Source organism: Ictalurus furcatus, chromosome 15, assembly GCF_023375685.1.
Source record: "Ictalurus furcatus strain D&B chromosome 15, Billie_1.0, whole genome shotgun sequence".
NCBI classification, from domain to species: Eukaryota; Metazoa; Chordata; class Actinopteri; order Siluriformes; family Ictaluridae; genus Ictalurus; species Ictalurus furcatus.
Genome location: NC_071269.1, coordinates 19424575 through 19445059, shown reverse-complemented (window position 1 = coordinate 19445059; position 20485 = coordinate 19424575). Strand labels below are relative to the sequence as shown.

General features: G+C 37.0%; 2 protein-coding genes across 7 annotated transcripts; one reads left to right on the top strand and one right to left on the bottom strand.

Annotated features, from left to right (window-relative positions):
• Positions 1–1569: 1569 nt before the first annotated feature.
• Positions 1570–8253, bottom strand: nmnat1 (nicotinamide nucleotide adenylyltransferase 1). Of its 6 annotated transcripts, XM_053643934.1 has the most exons (6): positions 8166–8215; positions 7715–7837; positions 6075–6229; positions 4953–5136; positions 4231–4352; positions 1570–2897 (listed from the first exon to the last, which is right to left on the bottom strand). In XM_053643934.1, the coding sequence occupies exons 2-6, from the start codon at positions 7735–7737 to the stop codon at positions 2500–2502; spliced, it is 882 nt and encodes a 293-aa protein (XP_053499909.1). In that variant the 5' UTR covers positions 7738–7837; positions 8166–8215; the 3' UTR covers positions 1570–2499. The 6 variants fall into 6 exon arrangements, with proteins under 6 accessions (XP_053499909.1, XP_053499906.1, XP_053499907.1 ...); XM_053643931.1 differs by lacking the exon at positions 7715–7837 and having other exon boundaries at positions 8166–8251; XM_053643932.1 differs by lacking the exons at positions 7715–7837; positions 8166–8215 and adding an exon at positions 7650–7697.
• A 585-nt stretch (positions 8254–8838) lies between these two features.
• lzic (leucine zipper and CTNNBIP1 domain containing) lies at positions 8839–14813 on the top strand. Its single transcript, XM_053642951.1, has 6 exons — positions 8839–9249; positions 10764–10899; positions 11329–11427; positions 12607–12702; positions 13546–13627; positions 14342–14813. Exons 1-6 carry the CDS (start codon positions 9149–9151, stop codon positions 14398–14400), a joined length of 573 nt encoding a protein of 190 aa, XP_053498926.1. The 5' UTR covers positions 8839–9148; the 3' UTR covers positions 14401–14813.
• Positions 14814–20485: the final 5672 nt, after the last annotated feature.

Sequence of the window (20485 nt, the reverse complement as noted above, 5' to 3'; positions counted from 1 at the left end):
AGACATTTATGTGCCTAGAAACACATTTTGGCTAGACATTATGTATGTGTAACACAATTGGCACCCTCTGTTTTACTTATATTGCACATTAATACAGTCGAGCATGGATTACAGGTTTATACCACAGTGCTCAGTAAAACTGATTGGTCAAAAGTTGTTGATTAATTTTCTATAATATCAGTTCTGAAAATAGTTTCAGCGGCAAGGAAAATCACAGGTTTATATCAATGTACTCGTTCTAATACATTATCGTTTCTAGAGTATCCCCTCATTCACAGGGACCTCTATGATGGACACTTCACATAATTTAAGCCTAATAATAAACAGATAAAAACAAACATGTGCAACAAATGGTCAAAATTCATTGCAGAGTTTAGAGTAAGATTTCAGAAAACAATTTTCTTATTGTTGGAGCCTATCCCAGGGAGCATCAGGCACAAGGCGGGGTACACCCTGGACAGGGTGCCAATCCATCACAGGGCACAATCGCACACACATTCATATACCCATTCATACACTACGGACACTTTGGACATGCCAATCAGCCTACCATGCATGTCTTTGGACTGGGGGAGGAAACCAGAGTACCCGGAGGAAACCCCCACAGCATGGGGAGAACGTGTGGACCCACCGTGGGCCACGTGTGGAATCAAACCCCCAACCCTGGAGGTGTGAGGCGAACATGCTAACCACTAAGCCTATTGGATTATATAACCATGTTGCTGAAGAAACAACATTCTACCCCTGCACTTAACCATGAACCATGCTCCTGAAGAAACATTTCATTCCAAGGTATAAGAGGTACTATAAGTAGGAATGACCAAAAAAAGCCACTTAACTTGGCTCAAGTTATACGAGAGCGAGCCAAATAAAAACCTTTTTTTCCTCTTTTGCATTGTTTATTGCATATAAGTGTCACAAATTGTATAATTGTTCTAATTAATCTAAATTTCATTCAGTGCCAGTGTTCCATTGCTAAATGAGTTCATAAAAAAATCAATTAAATTCTCATTTCTATCACACCCTTGTAGTATTATGAGGTCTATGATATGGAAAAAATTTTACTGTGGAAGCAATAGAAGAGAAGAACTGTGGCTGACTGTGGTATGAATAACAGTTTGACATATCTATACTTCCACTTAAGTATCATAACTCAGTACTTTTTCAACCTGTGGTTATGTGGTATATCCAAGCAATAAACTATTGAACATGTTGTAACAGAGTGTAGAAAGTACAATATTGAATACAATAAGTTAATTGAGTATAATAAGTAGAGAAAATCTTGGAATCAGGAGATGGGTATTCATAGGTATATGGGGATTGTTTAGTTTTTTACTGGACATTGGACAGTATAAGACATAGGTTCCCAACCCTGGTCTTGGAGTACACCCTATCCTGTTGACGAGTGTCTTCCCTGTTCTAACACACCCACTTTAACTCAGGAAGGGCTGTTAATTAGATGATTAATTGAATCAGCTGTGTTGGGAGCAGGGAAAATGGTCAAATTTGCCGGACAGGTGATCCTCCAGGATGAGGGTTGGAAAGTTGTGGTAGAAGATAATTTAACGAGTTGGGGACAGTTTGTTCCATGTTGGTGGAGGGGCATTAAGTATGTATTCTTGCAAACTCCAACTTCTCACCATCACAAATTGCATGGATGTGCTCAATTATGCCCATATCACAGTGATCAGATTCATCGCTTATTCAGAATACAGTCATGTTCAGTAGGTGGCAGTGAGTAGAATAATAGCCATTTACAAATGCTGCCAGCTCTCTCATGCAGTAACAAGCTAGCTATTCTGAGGCCATTATATCGTGTAAGTAAAAAAAAATTTAGCCAGGATTAGTCTGTTATATAGCCTACCAGATTAGTTAACGTTGGCTATCTATTAGACTGTGTAAACCTTGTTAGCTTTCACACTCCCAAATTGGTGGACAGTGTGTTCTAGGATGAAGCCAAACTACAACGTGAAAAGTAGCCTGTGCCATAAAACAAACTCGTTTCATCATAACAAAAAGAAGTCCGATGCTGTGTACACCTCTTTACACATAGCTATTTTATTAAGAAAATAAATCCAAACAATTGTGCATGTATAAGATAACAGGACTGAACACACTGATAGTGTCTTCAAGAAAATATTCTTAATAAAATTGGTTTCAGCAGTTGCCCAGAAATACTAGGACTTTTACTATATTATAACACCCTCATTATAAGACCCTAAAAAAAAAAAAACATGGACCAACTAATTACCAAAAGCTTCAGGAGTTTTATTTGGATAATCAGACGTTTTATAGAGTGCAAAGAGTGGCTTGTAAAAATCATTTGCATTTGTAAACCCTGATTCTTTTCCAAAAGATGTCTAGTGTATTAAGGGCGTCAAATATTTCTACATTGTAGCTGGTGAAGTGCATTGGCTCTATGGAGCAAGTGTTTGGCAGCTCACACACACACACACACACACACACACACACACACACACACACACAGAGTGCAGTAGCTTATTCAGCTGCCCTGTTATATCTCTGAAGAGGAGCAAGGACGACGTCTGCGTTCTTCTGCTCACTCTCAGCGCTGTACAGATGTTGATCTTGGATGTAGTGCACCACAGGCTCAGGCAGCAGGTAGCGCACGCTCTGGCCCCTGCACACAGCTCGTCTCACGTGCGTGGCAGAGATCTCATTGGTCACCCATTCCCTCACGATGTGGATGTTGTTACGATATTTGTGCAGCATGTCAGACTGGTAGACAAACCTCTCTGCATCACAGCCACTTCTGGTGATGCACACAAGCCCAAAGCGGCCCACAATTTCGGCAATGTCCTCCTTCTTCCACAGACTGGGGATACTGAAGGACTCCAGCACGTCTGCTCCACACAACAGCTTGAGCTGAAGAGTTTCTGCAGAAAGACAATCAGAAATACAGATCAGCATTATAATGAGGGTAGAAGTAGCTTAGCTGATGTGCTTGTTATGTGACTTAAACATTCAGGACTGCCAGTTCAGGTCAACATGACAAAACCAGCCCAGTGACCATTAAAAACAAGCCCAAAAACATGTGCAGTGGCCATTCAAACCTGGCACAAAAAAACACCTTTAAAAAAAAAACACTAGCCCAAAAACAGCCAATTGTCATTCACAACTAGCCCAAAAAGCAACCCAAAGGTCATTTAAAACTATTTAAAACTATCCCAAAAAGCAACCCAATGGTCATTCAAAACTAGCCCAAAAAGCAACCCAATGGTTATTTAAAACTGTCCCAAAACCAGCCCAATGGTCATTCAAAACTGTCCCAAAACTAGCCCAAAAAGCATTCAAATCCAGACCAAAAATGAGCCCAATGGTCAATGAAAATCTATGCAAAAACCAACCCATTGGTCAGCCAAAAGCAGCCTAATGGTCATTAAAAACCAGTCCCAAAACCAGTCCAATTGCCATTCAAAGCACTGGGCCATCATGAGCCACCAAAACAGATTCACTGCACATTGGGAGTGTTCTGCACATCCCTGGAACAGTACTGGAGGAACAAACACAGTTCTTCCAAAAGATATTCCCTTGATTGGTGTTAGTCCAAAATTGCCCATAGGTGTTCAACTGGGTTGAGATTTGATGACTAAATCTGAATGAATGAATGAAGCAACTGTCTGCAGTTGTACTTAGTTGGATCACAACAAAAACCTTTTTGCAGACTCTAGTCATGGACCATGCTATGCAAAGTTTAGCATTTACCTTACATGTAATACAACTCATCAGATAGTTATCATGGCCTTCATTTGGCACTATATTTGGTGTGGTAAAAGGAGAAAATCCAAAATGCTCTATCATACTGTTGCTTTCCATGACCTGAATGTGGCCCTCCTGTGACAAATTATATAAAAGAAGTGAAGCCCTGTTACCTAAGTGTTAGACACCATGTCACCTTGTTGCTCAGTTGATGAGAACAGAATGAACAAAGTTGGCCCTGGCTTTGAAAGAGAGACCCGTTTCTCAACATTACAAAACTGTGGTGAGACAGCCATTAAACTTGTTCAAACTTGGCAGATGAAAGGAATGCTGTCAGCCCTTCTACTTCAAATAACCTGCAGTTGTTTTGGCTTCATTTTTGACTGCAGGGCAAACACAATATGCAGATCACATATTTGCGTGAATGAAAATGAAAGTCAGCTTTGTATCACTTTGCATTCATATTCACTGTGACTTAATGAAAATTTATCTGGAAAAAAGTGTCAGTACCTGATCTGTTGTGATCTGATGAACTTTCCTCATTTTCCTCCACTCTTCTTTTCTTTGGGAACTTTACCGTGTCCACCTCGTCATGGCTCTCCACCACTGATGATAACTCAGCATGATGGTGTCTTTTAAAAATCAGGACAAAAAACATAAATGTAATTGTGTTACATTTACTGTTCTCAAAAAAAAAAAAAACTATCTGCATGTAAATCCAGGAAACTGGCTGAGATTCCAGAAAACAGGATTGCTGAATTAGACTGGTGTATATTATTTAGATAGGCTTTCTTTTTCTCAGACTAAATTACAGACTGGTATAAACTTTTACTTTTAATAGATATTTACATATGTCAGGCTGATCATCAAAAAAAGCAATGGATGGAGTATTGGAGTATTAGGAAAAAAAACCATGCCGTATAAAGGCACACAACAAACATTCACACAAATGTATAGATGGATGACAAATTGGTCATATCATGTACTATAAATCATATACTATGTCCTTCACAGTCACCAGATCTCAACCCAATTGAACACGTTTGGGAGGTTTTTGAGTGATGTGTTAGACAGCGCTCTCTACCATAATCAGCAAAACAGCAACTGAAGGAATTTCTTTTGGAAGAATGGTGTTCATCTATCCAGTTCAGTTCCAGAGACGGTATGTGTATAACAATCTGCAGATTCTCTACACCTAAATTATGAATAAATGCTGTAAAAAAGACTGCCACCTGATAACTTTGGCTGTTTCCACCCACTCAGCCTGCTGACTCTCCCAGTCATCTACACTGATCCAGCTGGAGTTCTCGGTCGCTAATTTGGCCATCTCCACTCGATGACACGCCTCAATCAGACCCTTCTTCTTATAGGCATCACCAACAGGAGAGATGATACCCTTTACTACTCTGTACCTTCCTGATAAAATGCAAAAATGAACAAATAAATTAACAGACTAAAAAGATTGTCACTAAACTTTTTTTGAAGAACATATAGAAGAGCCGTTGAGAACTTTTTTTTGACCCAAAACTGGGTCATGAGCATGCATGAGGAGCTTTTATATTAGTTCAAAGCAGAGCACTATGGCTTGACAACATGCAAACTGCTATATCATTAGTCTAAACAATTCTCATTATATTGTTATTATTTTAAATGCCTGCGCATGACCTGCTGGTCCATATTATTGCTGTTTTGGAAAACGGTGCACTTTTGTTGTTTGGTTTTCGGGTGTTTTTGCAAGAACTCGCAGCATATTAACGCATAAATTTATGGATAATGGACAAAAGTGGATTGTGAACAAGGTCTAATTTTTTAAAAATTGGGTTAAAAGGATAGTGATATTGCGATTATAACTACATTTGAATATTTATCTTGTTTTATTCTGAAAAATCAAACCCGACAAAAACAAGTTTGCTAGCTAGACAGTAGACCTATTAATATAAGGGCCTCATTAGTATGAAATAGTATAATGAAACATTGAGACTAAACTATAAGAATAAAAAAAAAGTTAACTATGCCATTTTGTTAACCTTCAAAGTCTTTCACTGGTTAACGCTGGTTATTATATCTGAATTTTTCACCTAAGGATAGTCAGCAGATCTTTGAGTAGTGTTCACTTTGCCATTTCTGTAGGAAATTGATAGTTAAGTAATATGATCATATAACAACATTAAAATCCAAAGCGGAAGGAAAAGATGGAAACCAGTTTTAGGAGGATAATATTTGCTAGTTTTTAACCAGGTCATGGTGTACACTTGCATCGCCGCTGAAAAGAGTCCTGGTCCTGAAGCAAGACCAGTTAAGAACCACTGATAAAGATCATTTAAGTTAATGTTGCTGGTGTAACACTGATGTACCAGTATCTTCCAGGTGATCCCGTGCCAGCTCAAACATGCGCAGGTGCATATTGGTGATGGGGTTGAAGGAGCCACATGCCAGCAGCACCACTCTGATTCTCTCCTGTAGTGCCATCGGGGATGTCATAAATGTTAGCACAGAACTGATTCGGGACCTGAGAAAGAGAAGAATATTTCATTACATATTCTGGAATCTCTGTTCAGATAGAGATCTTCTGTAAAGCTTCTTTGTGGCATTGTCTACTGTTAAAAGAGCTTGGCAAATAAAATTCAACTGAAGAAAAAAAATATTCCTTACCTCAACAGAATAAAAAAATAAGTTTTATAAAACCAGACATAACTTGTAGAATTTGTTAGATCAGGGGTGTCAAACATGTGGTGAGTGGGCCGGGACTAGCCTGATAAAGGTTTTAATCCAGCCCCACCAAATGAATCTTGATGCCATGTTCGAAATTAAATCTGTTTTGTGGACTGTAATAGAAAGATTTTTTTTTTTAAAAGACTCAGTTATTCAAATAAAGAAAACTAGATTCCATTTATTTTATTTTCCTTTTTTAAACATTTGTAAATAATTTCGCAAACTATGTTGATTCCTCAAGATTCACTTCAATATTATATTCTGTGTAGAATCATGAAATAAAATCCCAATTTAGTCTACAGGGTGTCCCAAAAAGTCTCCATACATAGCAGACTATGTTTGCCAGCACCACGTCGGTTGTGCCTTCGTCAGTGGATGAAATGGGGAGGGGGGTGTTTGGGAATTAAAAATTTCGGAAGACATTTGACTAAAAAGTTTTAATTTCCCCTATGTATGGAGCTTTTGGGGACACCCTGTATTTCAGTTCCAGGTTCCAAAACTGAAAATGAGTGAATAGCCACTGCATACAGTATATATATCATAAAATTACAACAACAACAAAAAAGGCATTGTTAATGAATTGCAGTGTGTTCAATCCATTTGTGCATTCAGAATATACCTTAAACAATTAAACAGGAGCTGTCGATGTGTTATTGGTCACATAATGAATTATTTATTATTTTTGGCCCGACCCACTTGACTTATTAACATGGTCTGTTTTCTAAGTTGTATTTGACAACCCTGTGAAAGTATCAAAGAACAGCACTAGTGATGGTGTACACAGTTTCTATGGCAACTACTGGAGGTAGGGGTAAGAGGCTGTAGGCAGATGTGTCTGCATGCACACAGTGAGTTCATCTCAATGAAATGATTTCTATTTGTCAAAATACTACAGCATGTAAAGCAGGAAGTCTCAGGCATGCAATGAGGAAGTACTACAGAAAGAAGTCCACCACAGAAACTCAATCACACATGCAGCAGATTAACGTGCATGATTGGTCAAATCAGTCTGAGATATGAAGCATTAGGCCTATTTAATATCAATATTAACCAAACATCTCACTTGACCATTATCCATACGGCTCTAAACACGCACATGGCTACGCATACACTTTATTTTCACAAGGCATGCCATCTGCACACAGGAAAGATGCCAATAATATAACTGCATTGTATATGTATTAAAACAGAATTCTGAGTCGATTATACAGCCTTACATGCTATGTGAGGAAAAAGGCGAACCTAAAATTAACCACATTGACAAACTTTCTCCGTTACTTACCAAAACATATACACAATACACATCCGTTTTTTAAACTTCCGGTTTAACTAAAAGGTGCGGTGATTGGTTAATCCTTCACCAAGGCTGTCTCTGATTGGCTTACAGCACAACAATTTTTTTTCTCTAGAATTAAATGAAACAAAATGATCATAAATATGTGAATAGGCAGAACGTTATCTCTAATTATGAACAATACATTAACGTGGCAGACATTTAATCTAATAAATGACGAGGTGAGAAATTCCCTCAGACTGCGTTTATGTTTATAAACCTCAATTATGCGCAAGAATAACGCAGCCTGTATTCAGAACGCTGGAAACGTGAAACTAAGAAGTCGTCAACTGGCTTTTCTTTCTGTGCTGATTTTATACACATAACACGATTAAACTGTTCGGTATAATAAATTATAACATCGGTAGCTTATTGTTTTAAATTTGGTTTTGGCCACTACCTATCTGCGCACAGACTATTGTGGTGGTAGTCCATCATCCATCTCCGTTTCATCCTGCACTCCCTGGCTTCCTGTTTTAATCTCATTGGACGAATAAAAAATAGACCGGTTGTTTAAGTAGTCATATGTGTGCCTGATTTTCTTTTAGCGTTAAGTAATGTTATTTTCATATTTAGCTACGTAAGAGCGTGCTAATAACATCTTATTTTATTAGCTAATTTGATGGCTAATATTTTATGCTTTTTCTTTTAAAAGAAATAAAGGAGATAAAGCTAAATACTGAATACATTTCAATTTGAAATCAAATAATCAGAATCAGCTTTTTGCCAAGTATGCTCACACACACAAGGAATAAATCAATATTAAATAAAAATTTAATAGAAAATAAAGTATACACACACCCACATATATATATATATATAGAGAGAGAGAGAGAGAGAGAGAGAGAGAGAGAGAGAGAAACATTTAAACAAATCTATTCAGATTTTTTTTATTATCTATGTCTTGCTGTTTTGCAATGATTCAATATTTAATAGCATTTATATATTTTATCCTAAACAGTATTCAGAAGACTCTAGTATATATTTATTTAACCAATATTAGCCATACCTGAGATTCGTTATGAATTATACTCAGGCAAACACGATACCTACAAGCAGGTCCTTTGGATACATGTTGTGCAGGAGAATGCACATGAAGTTAAAACACAGGCTGTTGCCAGACCCACCCTTTCTTTTCTATTCCATAAGGACTTTTTTATGTTGTGTCGGATCGCAGCTGTTGTTAGTTATTAAACAAGTGAAGCTTGCTTTTATACATACTGTATACATACTGTATAAAAGTTCAGTCTAGACTGATATAACCTGCTGTACATATTCACGCGGAGTGAATTTGGATTTTTTTTTTTAGTTGAAATCCTGACCTGTTTCTGATTGGCTAATGAACTCTGTTTGAATATCTCAGGCTGATTTAAGAAACACATCATGGCTTCTCGAGGAAAATCAGAAACTGGGAAACTAAAGCAGAACATGGAGGAGCAGCTGGACCGACTAATGCAGCAGCTACAAGATCTAGAGGAGTGCAGGTAAAGTTACACACCGCTCTCAACTCCTCTAACTTTTACTTTAACCTCACATCACCCAAGTAACAACAACAACACCACATTACTGCAGAAAGAACATCATAAAATCCTAGAGCATGTATCACTTTAAGCACTTTTCAGGAAAATTCCACTCTGAAACACATTAAATATTATTATATTGAAATATGTGTGATGTGTAATTGATGATATATTTTTGTTATCTCTGTGAGAAGATGTGGTTGTGTGCCGTGCTGACGTCACAGGGTGACCTTGCCAGCGCAGTTACTGTACACTCACATCAAGTCACATGTGTCTCTTGTAGTCTGCCACTTGTTGATGCGTAGGGAATGCTACAGTGGCACCTGTCATGGGGTGGGATATAATCAAGGGGTGGGATATATTAGGCAACAAGTGAACAGTCAGTTCTAGAAGATGATGTGTTGGAAGCAGGAAAAATGGGCAAGCATAAGGGTCTGAGTGACTTTGATAAGGGTCAAACTGTGATGGCTAGACGACTGGGTCGGAGCATCTCCACAATGGCAGGTCTTGTGAGGTGTTCCCGGTATGCAGGGGATGGTACCTAACAAAAGCTGTCCAAGGAAGGACAACCAATGACAGGGTCATGGGGGCTCAAGGCTCATTGATGCTCATGGGGAGCGAAGGCTAGCCTGTCTGGTCTGATCCCACAGAAGAGCTTCTGTTGCACAAATTTCTGAAAAAGTTAATGCTGGCTATGATAGAAAAGTGTTGTAACACACAGTGCATCTCAGATTGCCGTGTATCTGGAGACCAGTCAGAGTGCTCATGCTGACCCCTGTCCACCGCCAAAAGCACCTACAATAGGCACAAGAGCATCAGAACTGGACCCTGGAGCAATTGAAGAAGGTGGCCTGGTCTGATGAATAACGTTTTCTTTGACATCATGTGGACGGCCAGGTGTGTGTGCGTCACTTACCTGGGGAAGAGATGGCACCAGGATGCACTATGTGCAATTCGGTGGAGGCAGTGTGATGCTCTGGGCAATGTTCTGGATAAGAAGTAAACAAAGTAGCACTTCCTACCTTTAAATCAGTTATGTTTTATATTGAAGTATTTGCTTTAGATCAATCAACATACAGATATGTTCGCTTGTTAAATTTATAACACTAACTATACAGTTATGAGGAGGAAAATGTACATCATTCATCACTGGCTAGTTTGTTGCTAATAAAAGCCGAACATGACGTATCCATTTTCAAAATGACTTCATTCCTACCTGCGAATGCTGCATAAATCCTACAGGTGCCACCCAGCAAGTAGTCAAATAGCATTGTGGGAAATGTAGAACATGGTTAATCAAAGTGAAAATAGACTAACATGCAGACGTCAGACTCGTTACTTGCCAATTTAATTACAAAATAAATCCTGAATGCTATTGAAAATCACATTTTTCCTTTAATAAAACACAAGGCTTTTTGAGAAATTTACCTAAATTATTTTAAACTACTTGTCTTGTGTCAATTATTTCCTCATTCCAGAGAAGACCTCGATGATGAGGAATATGAGGAAACCAAAAAAGAGACCCTGGAGCAGCTGAGCGAGTTTAACGAGTCCCTGAAGAAGCTCATGTCAGGGAACATGACCCTCGTGGATGAATTGGGAGGGATGCAGCTAGTAAGATGTTTTTAATACAGACATGAATTCTGATGCCATATTTTCTCCGAATGGCCAAATTTTGTGTCAGGGGTCACAGTTAAGGTTAATCGTATTTGAAGATTGACCCCAGATATTCTGACACACACATTGGAGGGCAAAGGTTTGCATACAAAATGAAAAGTACAGAGAAATGTTATTTGAACAATACTTTTAGTGTGTTAGCTTTCACAGACAATTCTTCACTGGGATAAGTACCAAAAATATCAAGTAGTGAGTGTTCAGATATTAATAGTGATTTTAAAATATCAGTTATAGCTATCTCTTTTTCTAATGGTGATATAAATATTCTCTTTTCATTTGTATTTACCTCCAGTCACTTTAATTTGTAAAATAATGTCATTTTTTACTTTTTTCATGCGGAAACATAATTCTTACTTTCTCTATCAGGCTATCCAAGCTGCCATCAGCCAAGCATTTAAGACCCCTGAAGTTATTCGACTGTTTGCAAAGAAGCAGCCTGGGCAATTACGGACAAGACTGGCAGAGGTAATATTTGAAATATAAACACAAAATTAATTAACTCTTTACTGCATGGTGTTGCCATATGGCAACAATTAATATTTTTTTTTCCAATTTTTTGATAGGCAATAATACAAAACTACTATTTTCCTATGTAACTGGAAAAAGAGGGCTTTTAATCTTGACATAGCAAAAAAATGCCATGTCTGTTTGTACTTCCTTTTCTGCAATCACATGGCATGGTGAAGGTCATCATTGAAGGGCTCTTGAAGGGCTCTCAAAATTTGATTAATTTTTCAATATTTAGGCAAAACTACTTAAACTGAAAAAGAAATAAAAATTTGTTTGAACAAGTCTATATATTTTGAGTATTCTGATAAATGGTCAAAAGTAATTGTTGTCATATGGCAAAACATGCAGTAATGGAACTGTGGTATGTGCATTCATGAACTGAAACAGACCTACATAGCGAAAAAGACACTAGGCTTCTCTAATAGTATATTTATATTCAAAGTCAGAAAAACTGTTGTAATTTCAGACAGTTTGCAATTGCACCTTATTTTCAAAACGTTATGTTTCAAGAGAAAGGAGTTAAGAATTCTAAAGACAGAATTCATTAAAAAGATCAAATTTTTGTAAGAATTTTGAGTGAGTAAATCCATGCATGTACTTTTTACATCTGTAATTCCTTTCTAGGAGCTGTATAACTTTTACATGCTTACTAGGTGGCAAAAAACTCTGCAGCTAATAGATTGGAAAATGCAGTAATTGGAATTTAATCTCATACATTTTGTTTTATTCTTGACTATATGATACTTTCCACCATTGCACATTGTTGCCATATGGCAACAATTTACCAAGTACCCACTGTATTTTTTTATTGTATTTTTTTCAAATTTTGTTTGATATATTTTTATTACTTGAACTAATCCAGTTAAATTTTTATTACTTGAACTAAATCCATAAAAAAAAAATTATGTAAATGTAATAATTCATGCAGTAGAGGGTTAATAAATATTCCACCACATAAGTACAGTTTCAACATTCTACACTTCTATATGTGAGATTTTGAAATCAAAATAAAAAGTGCTCTATAAATAATAATAATAATAATAATAATAATAATAATAATAATAATAATAATAATAACACCAGTAAGGGGGTAGTACTTTGGTTGTGTTTAACATTGTCGTGCTCCGTCTCCAGATGGACCGTGATGTGATGGTAGGGAAACTTCCTAGAGACGTGTACACTCAGCAAAAACTGGAGATCCTCACAGCTCTGAGAAAACTGGGCGAGAAGGTGAGAGGCCTATTTCTGACCTGTAGATTCTTTCTGTGTCAGCTTCATGTATTAATGTCATTTATGCCACAGCACTGTTTAATTCTCGACTCTGAATGATTAGATGTCGATTAATTTTCTATAACAGCAGCTCTGATAGTAAGACAACTTACAGGTTTATATTAATGCTCTCGTCCTAATACATGATCTGAGTCTAATTTTGCACAGGGACTTGCTGGATCATGAAAACAAAGGAAAATGTTTAATGTGAGGAGAGATTTAGCATTTCTCTGGTGTCAGCTCTTTGTAATACTCAGAGGTAAAGCTGTTACTTTAAGTCTTCAGAACAGAGAGCTTTGCTGTTTATCAGTAAAAAAAAAATTACCATCAATATTAATACAGAGAGAGAAAACAGGCTAGTGAGGGAATGAGAGTTTATAGATGCTATAACATAAGTGATAACGGGAACTAAATTTTTTCACGGATGTTCCACAACATTAAAAGAAACTATAAATGAAACTATAAGTGGATAAAAAGTACACTGTTCTTTAAGGGGAAAAAATGTTAGCACTGACAATTTGCTGTAGTATAAGAGGAATAAAACTTTGAGAAGTGCTGTTATTGGGAAAACTATCAACTTCCTTATGTGGTTTATTTCTTACAAACATCACTCTCCGGGGTTTCCGTGGGTCCTTAAATGGTTTAATCTGTTAAAAAAGTACACATATTAAAAAGTATTAAATCATCTTAGATTCAGATACATGATCTTCCATTTTTGCCATTTAGGCTGTTCCTGTTTTGGTGCAATTTGCTTTGAAAACATTTTAAAACTATTCAGTCATATTATTTTAATATATAATATAGCTTACAGCAGAGGATGAAGCTTTTCTCACGGAAAATGTCAGTGCCACTCTGAGCCAGTTTGAGAAGGTTACAGCAAAAATGGGTGAGTATTGGTCTATGCGTCAGTTAATCACAGTGCATGATGGTGAATATAATTCAGTTGTAGACGTGGGTGATTTCCTGGAAAGTCTGCATGAGCATTAGAGCAAACTGAACAGAAACCTAGGCATGACCATTTGTCATGACTGCATTAATGTGTGGAAATGGACTTATTTACTTGCTTGGTAGCCTGCATAAGAAACCATTCAAAATGTGAAACCACTTAACGTGAATCCAGATTCTTAAGACTGACATAACTATCTCTTGAAAGATGTTATTTGCTTTAATAATTGGCTATGACAGTTTAGGCCCTGTTATATATTTTAATTATGACAATTATCATACAGTGTACCGGTTGAAGTATAGGCAGGACTAGACAGTCTGCTAAATAAAATGCAGAGTTGCTTGGGCATTTATGAGGAAGCAAAATATAATATAATGTAATAAAACACATTGCATTGGAAAATCATCATTATTAGTTAATGGTAACATTATCATTGCTGCACAGCAGGATATAATGATGACTCCCAGCATCTACCATAACACGTTTATAACGTAGATATGCCATTATGTAGAGAGTGAGTAAAGTGTTAATATAGACCCAGATAGCGCTTGTGTGTGTGTGTGTGTGTGTGTGTGTGTGTGTGTGTGTGTGTGTGTGTGTGTGTTGACTACATGTACGGAATTTTAACCTGATGCTTTTATTCAATTCCTGCAGGATCTGAAGATAAGATCATGGCCTTAGCTAGCTCTGGAGTTGAAAAGACTCAGACCTAGTGATGCACTTTTTCTCATTTGGTATTCTGTAAATGATGTGTGTGCTTGTTTTTTTGATGTTGTTGTTTTTTAATTTTGTTATATTAGTGTAATATTTAGTCCTATAATTTTGGATCACACTTCTTAAGTGCCATTCAACAGAGTTTCTTAATTGTGTAGTTATTTTCATGCTTAACCCCAATGACCTTCAAAATACTTATTCATTTTTCTGTATGTGATTGTACAGTTTCTATACAGGAATTTAGGAATTTCATTAAGCTACCCAGTCAGATTTAATGTATAATATTTACATTTGGTACACTGTACTAGATGATTTGTGTTTTGGTAATTCCTGTCTGAGGTTTTAGGAAAAAAAATGAATGTCTTGATGTTGGAGTGTATTGAAAATGACAGATAAAAGGAATTTCTTACAGGCCATTTTTGAATGTTTCACCTTTATACTTCTTCATGAAATATCCTATTTATGATAGAAATCGAATGAAAATGAATGTCTAAAACATGTCATGCAAACACGGTTGACCGTTTATGACATTTGAGTATTCGGTACTGCATGACGATTAAGAGACCTTAATAATAATAATTGTACCTTTTCTTATATGTTCTGTATATAAATTTTCTTTACTGATGTTAAATGTTTTATATGATAATACAAAACTTGATTTTTTTTCCCCACGTATGTTTTTGAGAAGAGCTCATTATATTGATGTTAAATTGTAATTGTGAGGTGGTAGATAGGGAAGTAGTCTGTTTGTACAGCAGGAAGTCTTTTCACATGAACATGACAGATACCTGCGACTGATTAAGCATCTGAGTCACACAGCATATGCAGAGACATTTCTACGAGGAAGAAATTTGAGTATGATTGTAACAAAATCTGAGTTGGGGAAATGTAGTTACATATATATTGTTTGTGAATGTTATGATAATGTTTACAGGTTTAGGTTCATAGTTGAAATTCGTGACCAAGTCATGCATAAGGTACCAGGAGTTTGTTTGCAGGTAGTCATGGCAACTGGTAATTATTCTTATTCTTCTCTTCTTCTTATTATTATAGGATATTAAGATAATTGGACTTGCGCTATGCAACCTGTAAATAATGGAAGATGGATATAAAATTATTGTTAGTACGCCTGCAGTATAGTTGCTGATGCAATGCTTCACACAAGCCAGGTGTAACAGGTTTATAGTAACAAGCTGTTACCATAATCCTGTTATAGGCTATTGTTAATTGTCCATCAACAATTAAGTGTTGTTTTTTTTTGTTTTGTTTTTTTTTGCTAAACCCGTACATGTGAATTTCCGTTTTTAATTGTTAAACTAGACTGGTACATTTCCTGAAGAAAATATGAGTGGTGCTTGCCGTGGCAAAATTCAGATCGTACGCCAATACGTTCGAGAGCTGCCCGCATAGGGTGCCAATACTTTCGAGAGCCGGACAGATAGGGCACTGATACTGTTTGAGCTGGCCGTGTAGGGCGGCAATAGTTTTAGAGCCGACCGCGTAGGGAGCCAATACTTTTGAGAGTCAGACAGATGGGGTGCCAATACTTTTGAGAGTCGGGCAGATGGGGTGGCAATACTTTTGAGAGCCGGACGTGTACAAACAGACCGACATGTTAGACATCTGTAGGGTTCATTCACTGCAGTGAACATGTACATGTTTTACCCCCTGACCCTGAACTTCACATTATAAACGCTAGGGGGCACAATTGGAGTTAAAATTGAGCCTATCACGGGAATACGTCCTTAATTGGAAAGATTATATTATTCTATTTGATAGAGATTAAACAAAAACAAACCGTCTGCCATTGCCGCTACTGAGTTAGGGACCGTCTTAAAACTACCAGAATGTAGATAAGCGTGTACTGAACATGTAATTGTGTGTGTGTGTGTGTGTGTGTGTGTGTGTGTGTGTGTGAGATATTTAACTGTAATAATAAATAACACAAATTTGACAAGATACTCAAATCAACATTCTAACTTTCTGATGAAGTCAAATCAAAGACAAAAATGTCCCTTGTATAATCTAATGACTTTTTTTCTTTTCACTGATTTTATATTCAATTTTATATGAAAACAAAAAAAAAACTATATTAAAATAAATGACCTTTTGAAATAATGACACCAAACCAAGAGTGAAACATAGAGAAAAATGTCCCTTACATACTACAGTGTTTCTTTATAGAAACAATAAATTTATTTGCCATTAAGTGTATTATGAAATAACAATCTATTACATTGAGTAATCTTTTGACATAATGATGTAATTGTGTACCTTACAAAGAAAAACTCAATGGCTTCATATTGTCATCCAGGTTGAAACCACAATAATATAACTATTCATATTTCACACAGAACAAAACTCAGATTGGTGTTTATTATTATTATTATTATTATTTTATTTTATTTTATTTTATTTGTATATGCTATGAATATAATCTCAAATTTGTCAGTTTTGTTATTACTATCCCCTAGTGTATAGCCTAATATATTGCATGTAGCAGCCCTAATTGATCGCGTCGCTGGTCTCATTGCATTTAGTTTGTTCTTTTTCGTTCTTTTCTCATCCTTTTTGCTTGGGTGTGTAATTGTATTCATTTGTCTGTATTCTATTCCTTGTGTTTAATCCTGCCTTAACCTGTAAGTGTGTAGCTTGTGATTCATTTCTCTTTTGATGCCTTTGGTTGATGGAATTGATGTTATACCTTTTAATGTGCTACCATAACAACACAATTCCATTAAGCTGATTTATCAGTTGTGTGTAAAAGTAAAAATGTGAAATATAAACACTCACCATGTCTGGGCTGAGTAACTGCATTTGAAGAAAGATACTATATTATAGTATATGAACACCGATTGAGCGGGTATTGTAGGACACAAAATCCAAAGCAGTCTACATGGGCTGTGGTATTATGGTTTATTATCTACAACTGATTTTCATTATGAGCTTATAAATTATGGATTTTTTTAAAAAAATAGAGAAATGGGTAAAATGATTTGTTACACTGCTACAAAATTCTTTGATTTGTGAGACGATAAGGAATTTTGTCATAAAAAAATAAATGGTTAACCTTGTATTTAATTGTGGTGTAATCTTGTGTAATTCGTAAGGAAAACAGAGACTCAAAACTGAAGTTAAATCCTTGTAAACTTTTGTTTTAAAAAAAAAGAGACTATGACCTAAATAAAAGCTTTGATCATTTCTGATTTTGGACTTTTTATATTTGCCCCAATACAAAATCTTTTGATCTCAAACCCAAATGTCTTTAAAGTATAGTGAAAACAATAGAATTGGCCTTGCTGTTCCAATACTTTGAGAAGGGACTGTATCTCTTTTTAAATATCAGACAGAATTATTTACTTACTGTGTGACTGTTATTTTAGGAAGTAACAATGCTTCTGTGTATATCTTCACCACCTGGTCTTCTTGAGTAAATAGATGTAGTACAACCCACTCAGTAGTGACAGGCAAAATAACGCGTTTGTGACAGTAACGCATTTGTCTTACTGTGTCACATGGCCAAATTTGCAATGGCCAATGAAAAATATTGCATGAACCGTTTAGGAATTACAGCCATTTTTTTTCCAGAGTCCCTCCATTTTCCCTCCAAATGTACTCCACACACAACTGCCGCCACGGTGCTGAAAGAAAAGACTACGCCCCCTAGCTGCCTCTCCAGAACCCCGTGGCTTCTCCACAGATCTGCACACCTCCTGGGTCACTCCACAATGCAGCTCAGTTGTGATACCTGGATCCCAGCACTGAACAAGAGGCACCAGAGCACCTCACTCCACTCCGCTTTTCCCCACTACAAGACACTTTACTTAAATAAATGAGCACTATTTTCCACCAAATTTGCCTCCTGTGTGTCTGTGCTCAGCCCACTGCAGCCTAGAGTTGCTACAGTGATGGAGAATGTAAGCATGCGCACAGACCCGACCCACCCCCCCAGACCACAATGGATCCCATGCTGCAGCATCTGCTGGAAACAAATATCCAGCAACAAGCAGTGACCCAACAGTTGGCTCAGTCTACAGATCAAAACCCAGTTGCTCCTATCCCACCTCATAACTGCCACCGCCACCACCACCCCCCTCCTCGACCCTTGCCGAGATGCCCAACGCCTCCTGCCCCGGCTAACCAAGGAGGATAACATTGAAGCCTATTTGGAGGCTTTTGAATGGATCGCCCTCCACGGAGCCTGGGACGAAGAGAAATGGGCCCACAGCCTCGCCCCGCTACTCTCTAGGGAAGCCCAAGAGGCTTACTATGTGCTCTCGCCAGACAAAGCAGCTGACTACATGATAGTAAAAGGTGAGAAAATTCTTCAAGCGTCACGTCTCCTCAACATATCTTCAATAATGCCAGAATGTGGCTCAATATGGCCATGATCCCTAGGCTACTATCTATACTATTTTATCTATGTCCATCTATATGTAAAGTTCATATCTATACATCTATAGATATATGGATAGTCCCTCCCTTGCTGCTATAAAAGCCAGAATAAAGTGAAATCTTAATGTTACAGCATACAAAGATATTCTAAACAGTCGTGTGCTTCCAACATTGTTGCAACAGTTTGGGGAAGGCTCACATATGGGTGTGACGGTCAGGTGTTCACATACATTTGGCCATATAGCGTGTATACAGTCGACTACAATACAGTCATCCACCTTCAAGTCAATCAGCTCATTCTGAAGATTTTTTACGACTTTTTTTTTTTATTTTTATATATAGGTGAGTTTCTGTCACGGAAGATGTGATTATAGTGTTTTCTTCTGACCCTGTTGAATATTTTATAGCTAATCCCAAAACAACTCTGCGTAATCACACAGAATCTATAAATGTTACAAAAAATAAATAAAATGAACATAAGGACAAAAGAACAAGGAGCCTGAAACTTAATTCCATCTCATCATCCTTTATTTTGTTCATGAGCAAGCACCAACTTCACCAAAATTTACCACTGAATGTAGAAAAGTGAATGAGCATGAGGGCAGCATCCAACATTTCTCAACTTTCCTCACCTTCCATTTAAAAGAAAAAAAAAAAAAGGAATCTAATAATAGACAATGTCATTTGCAAGGTGTGATTCAGTAGTAAGCCTATAGGTGTCATATTACTATCTGACACTGAGATCAGTACATGAGATCAACACTCATACTCTCACACTCCTTTCGTTTTTTATAGGCTGGATGTGGATGCTTAGGTACATGGAACAGAATGTAAATGTAAATTTATTGATGAGCAAAAAATGACAAACCTGCTCAGAAGAATCACATTGTTCTGTCCTACCTGTAGATTAATGATTACTGAAAAGATTGACCCTAACAGCCATTTCCCTATCATTTCCATTAATTCAATCATGGAATGGTCTGCTTTCATCCAGTGACTAAACAAATAAACAGAGATAAGTGGTTGTACTAAATATAAAAGATCATATAAAAGAAAAATATTCTGACTGATCCTGACAAAGTTTGTGCGAGAAATCTGTGAAAAGGATATTTTACCGGTTCTTGTGATTTTCGTGCTGCCCTGTGTCTTGGGTTAGGAAATCAGGCAATAAACTTCAAAATGAGCTTTCACTATTCACACATTGTTAATTTATCCACATACACTGCCTAAAGAATTTCAATTATTTACATCTCTTTAGAGGTGGATTTCCTCAAACGTGACTTAGTACGATATTTATTCATGATACAATATGGATCTACGTTCTCTACACATCGACATGAACACAGGACACCTATGCAGGACAATTAAAACAATCGTAACTGATAAAAACTAGCCGTTGACCCCGATTACAACAAAAATCACTTTGCTATATCTGTACAATCCTAATGTTATGTAATTACAAAAGAAGAACATGACCAGCAGTTAGAACGGTGTGGACGAGGGCTGTGTTAGTTATGTTAATGTGCAGTGATGGGTGAAAGACACTCCCAACTCCACTAAATAAATCGTGGACTGCAGCTCAAGTCTGAGCTTTTTCTGAGGGGAACCAGTTAGCAAATTTCCAATTAAGGGAAGATTATCGGACACTCCTAAGCACTCTGGAAGATTTCGAACTGTCCTTACCAGCCA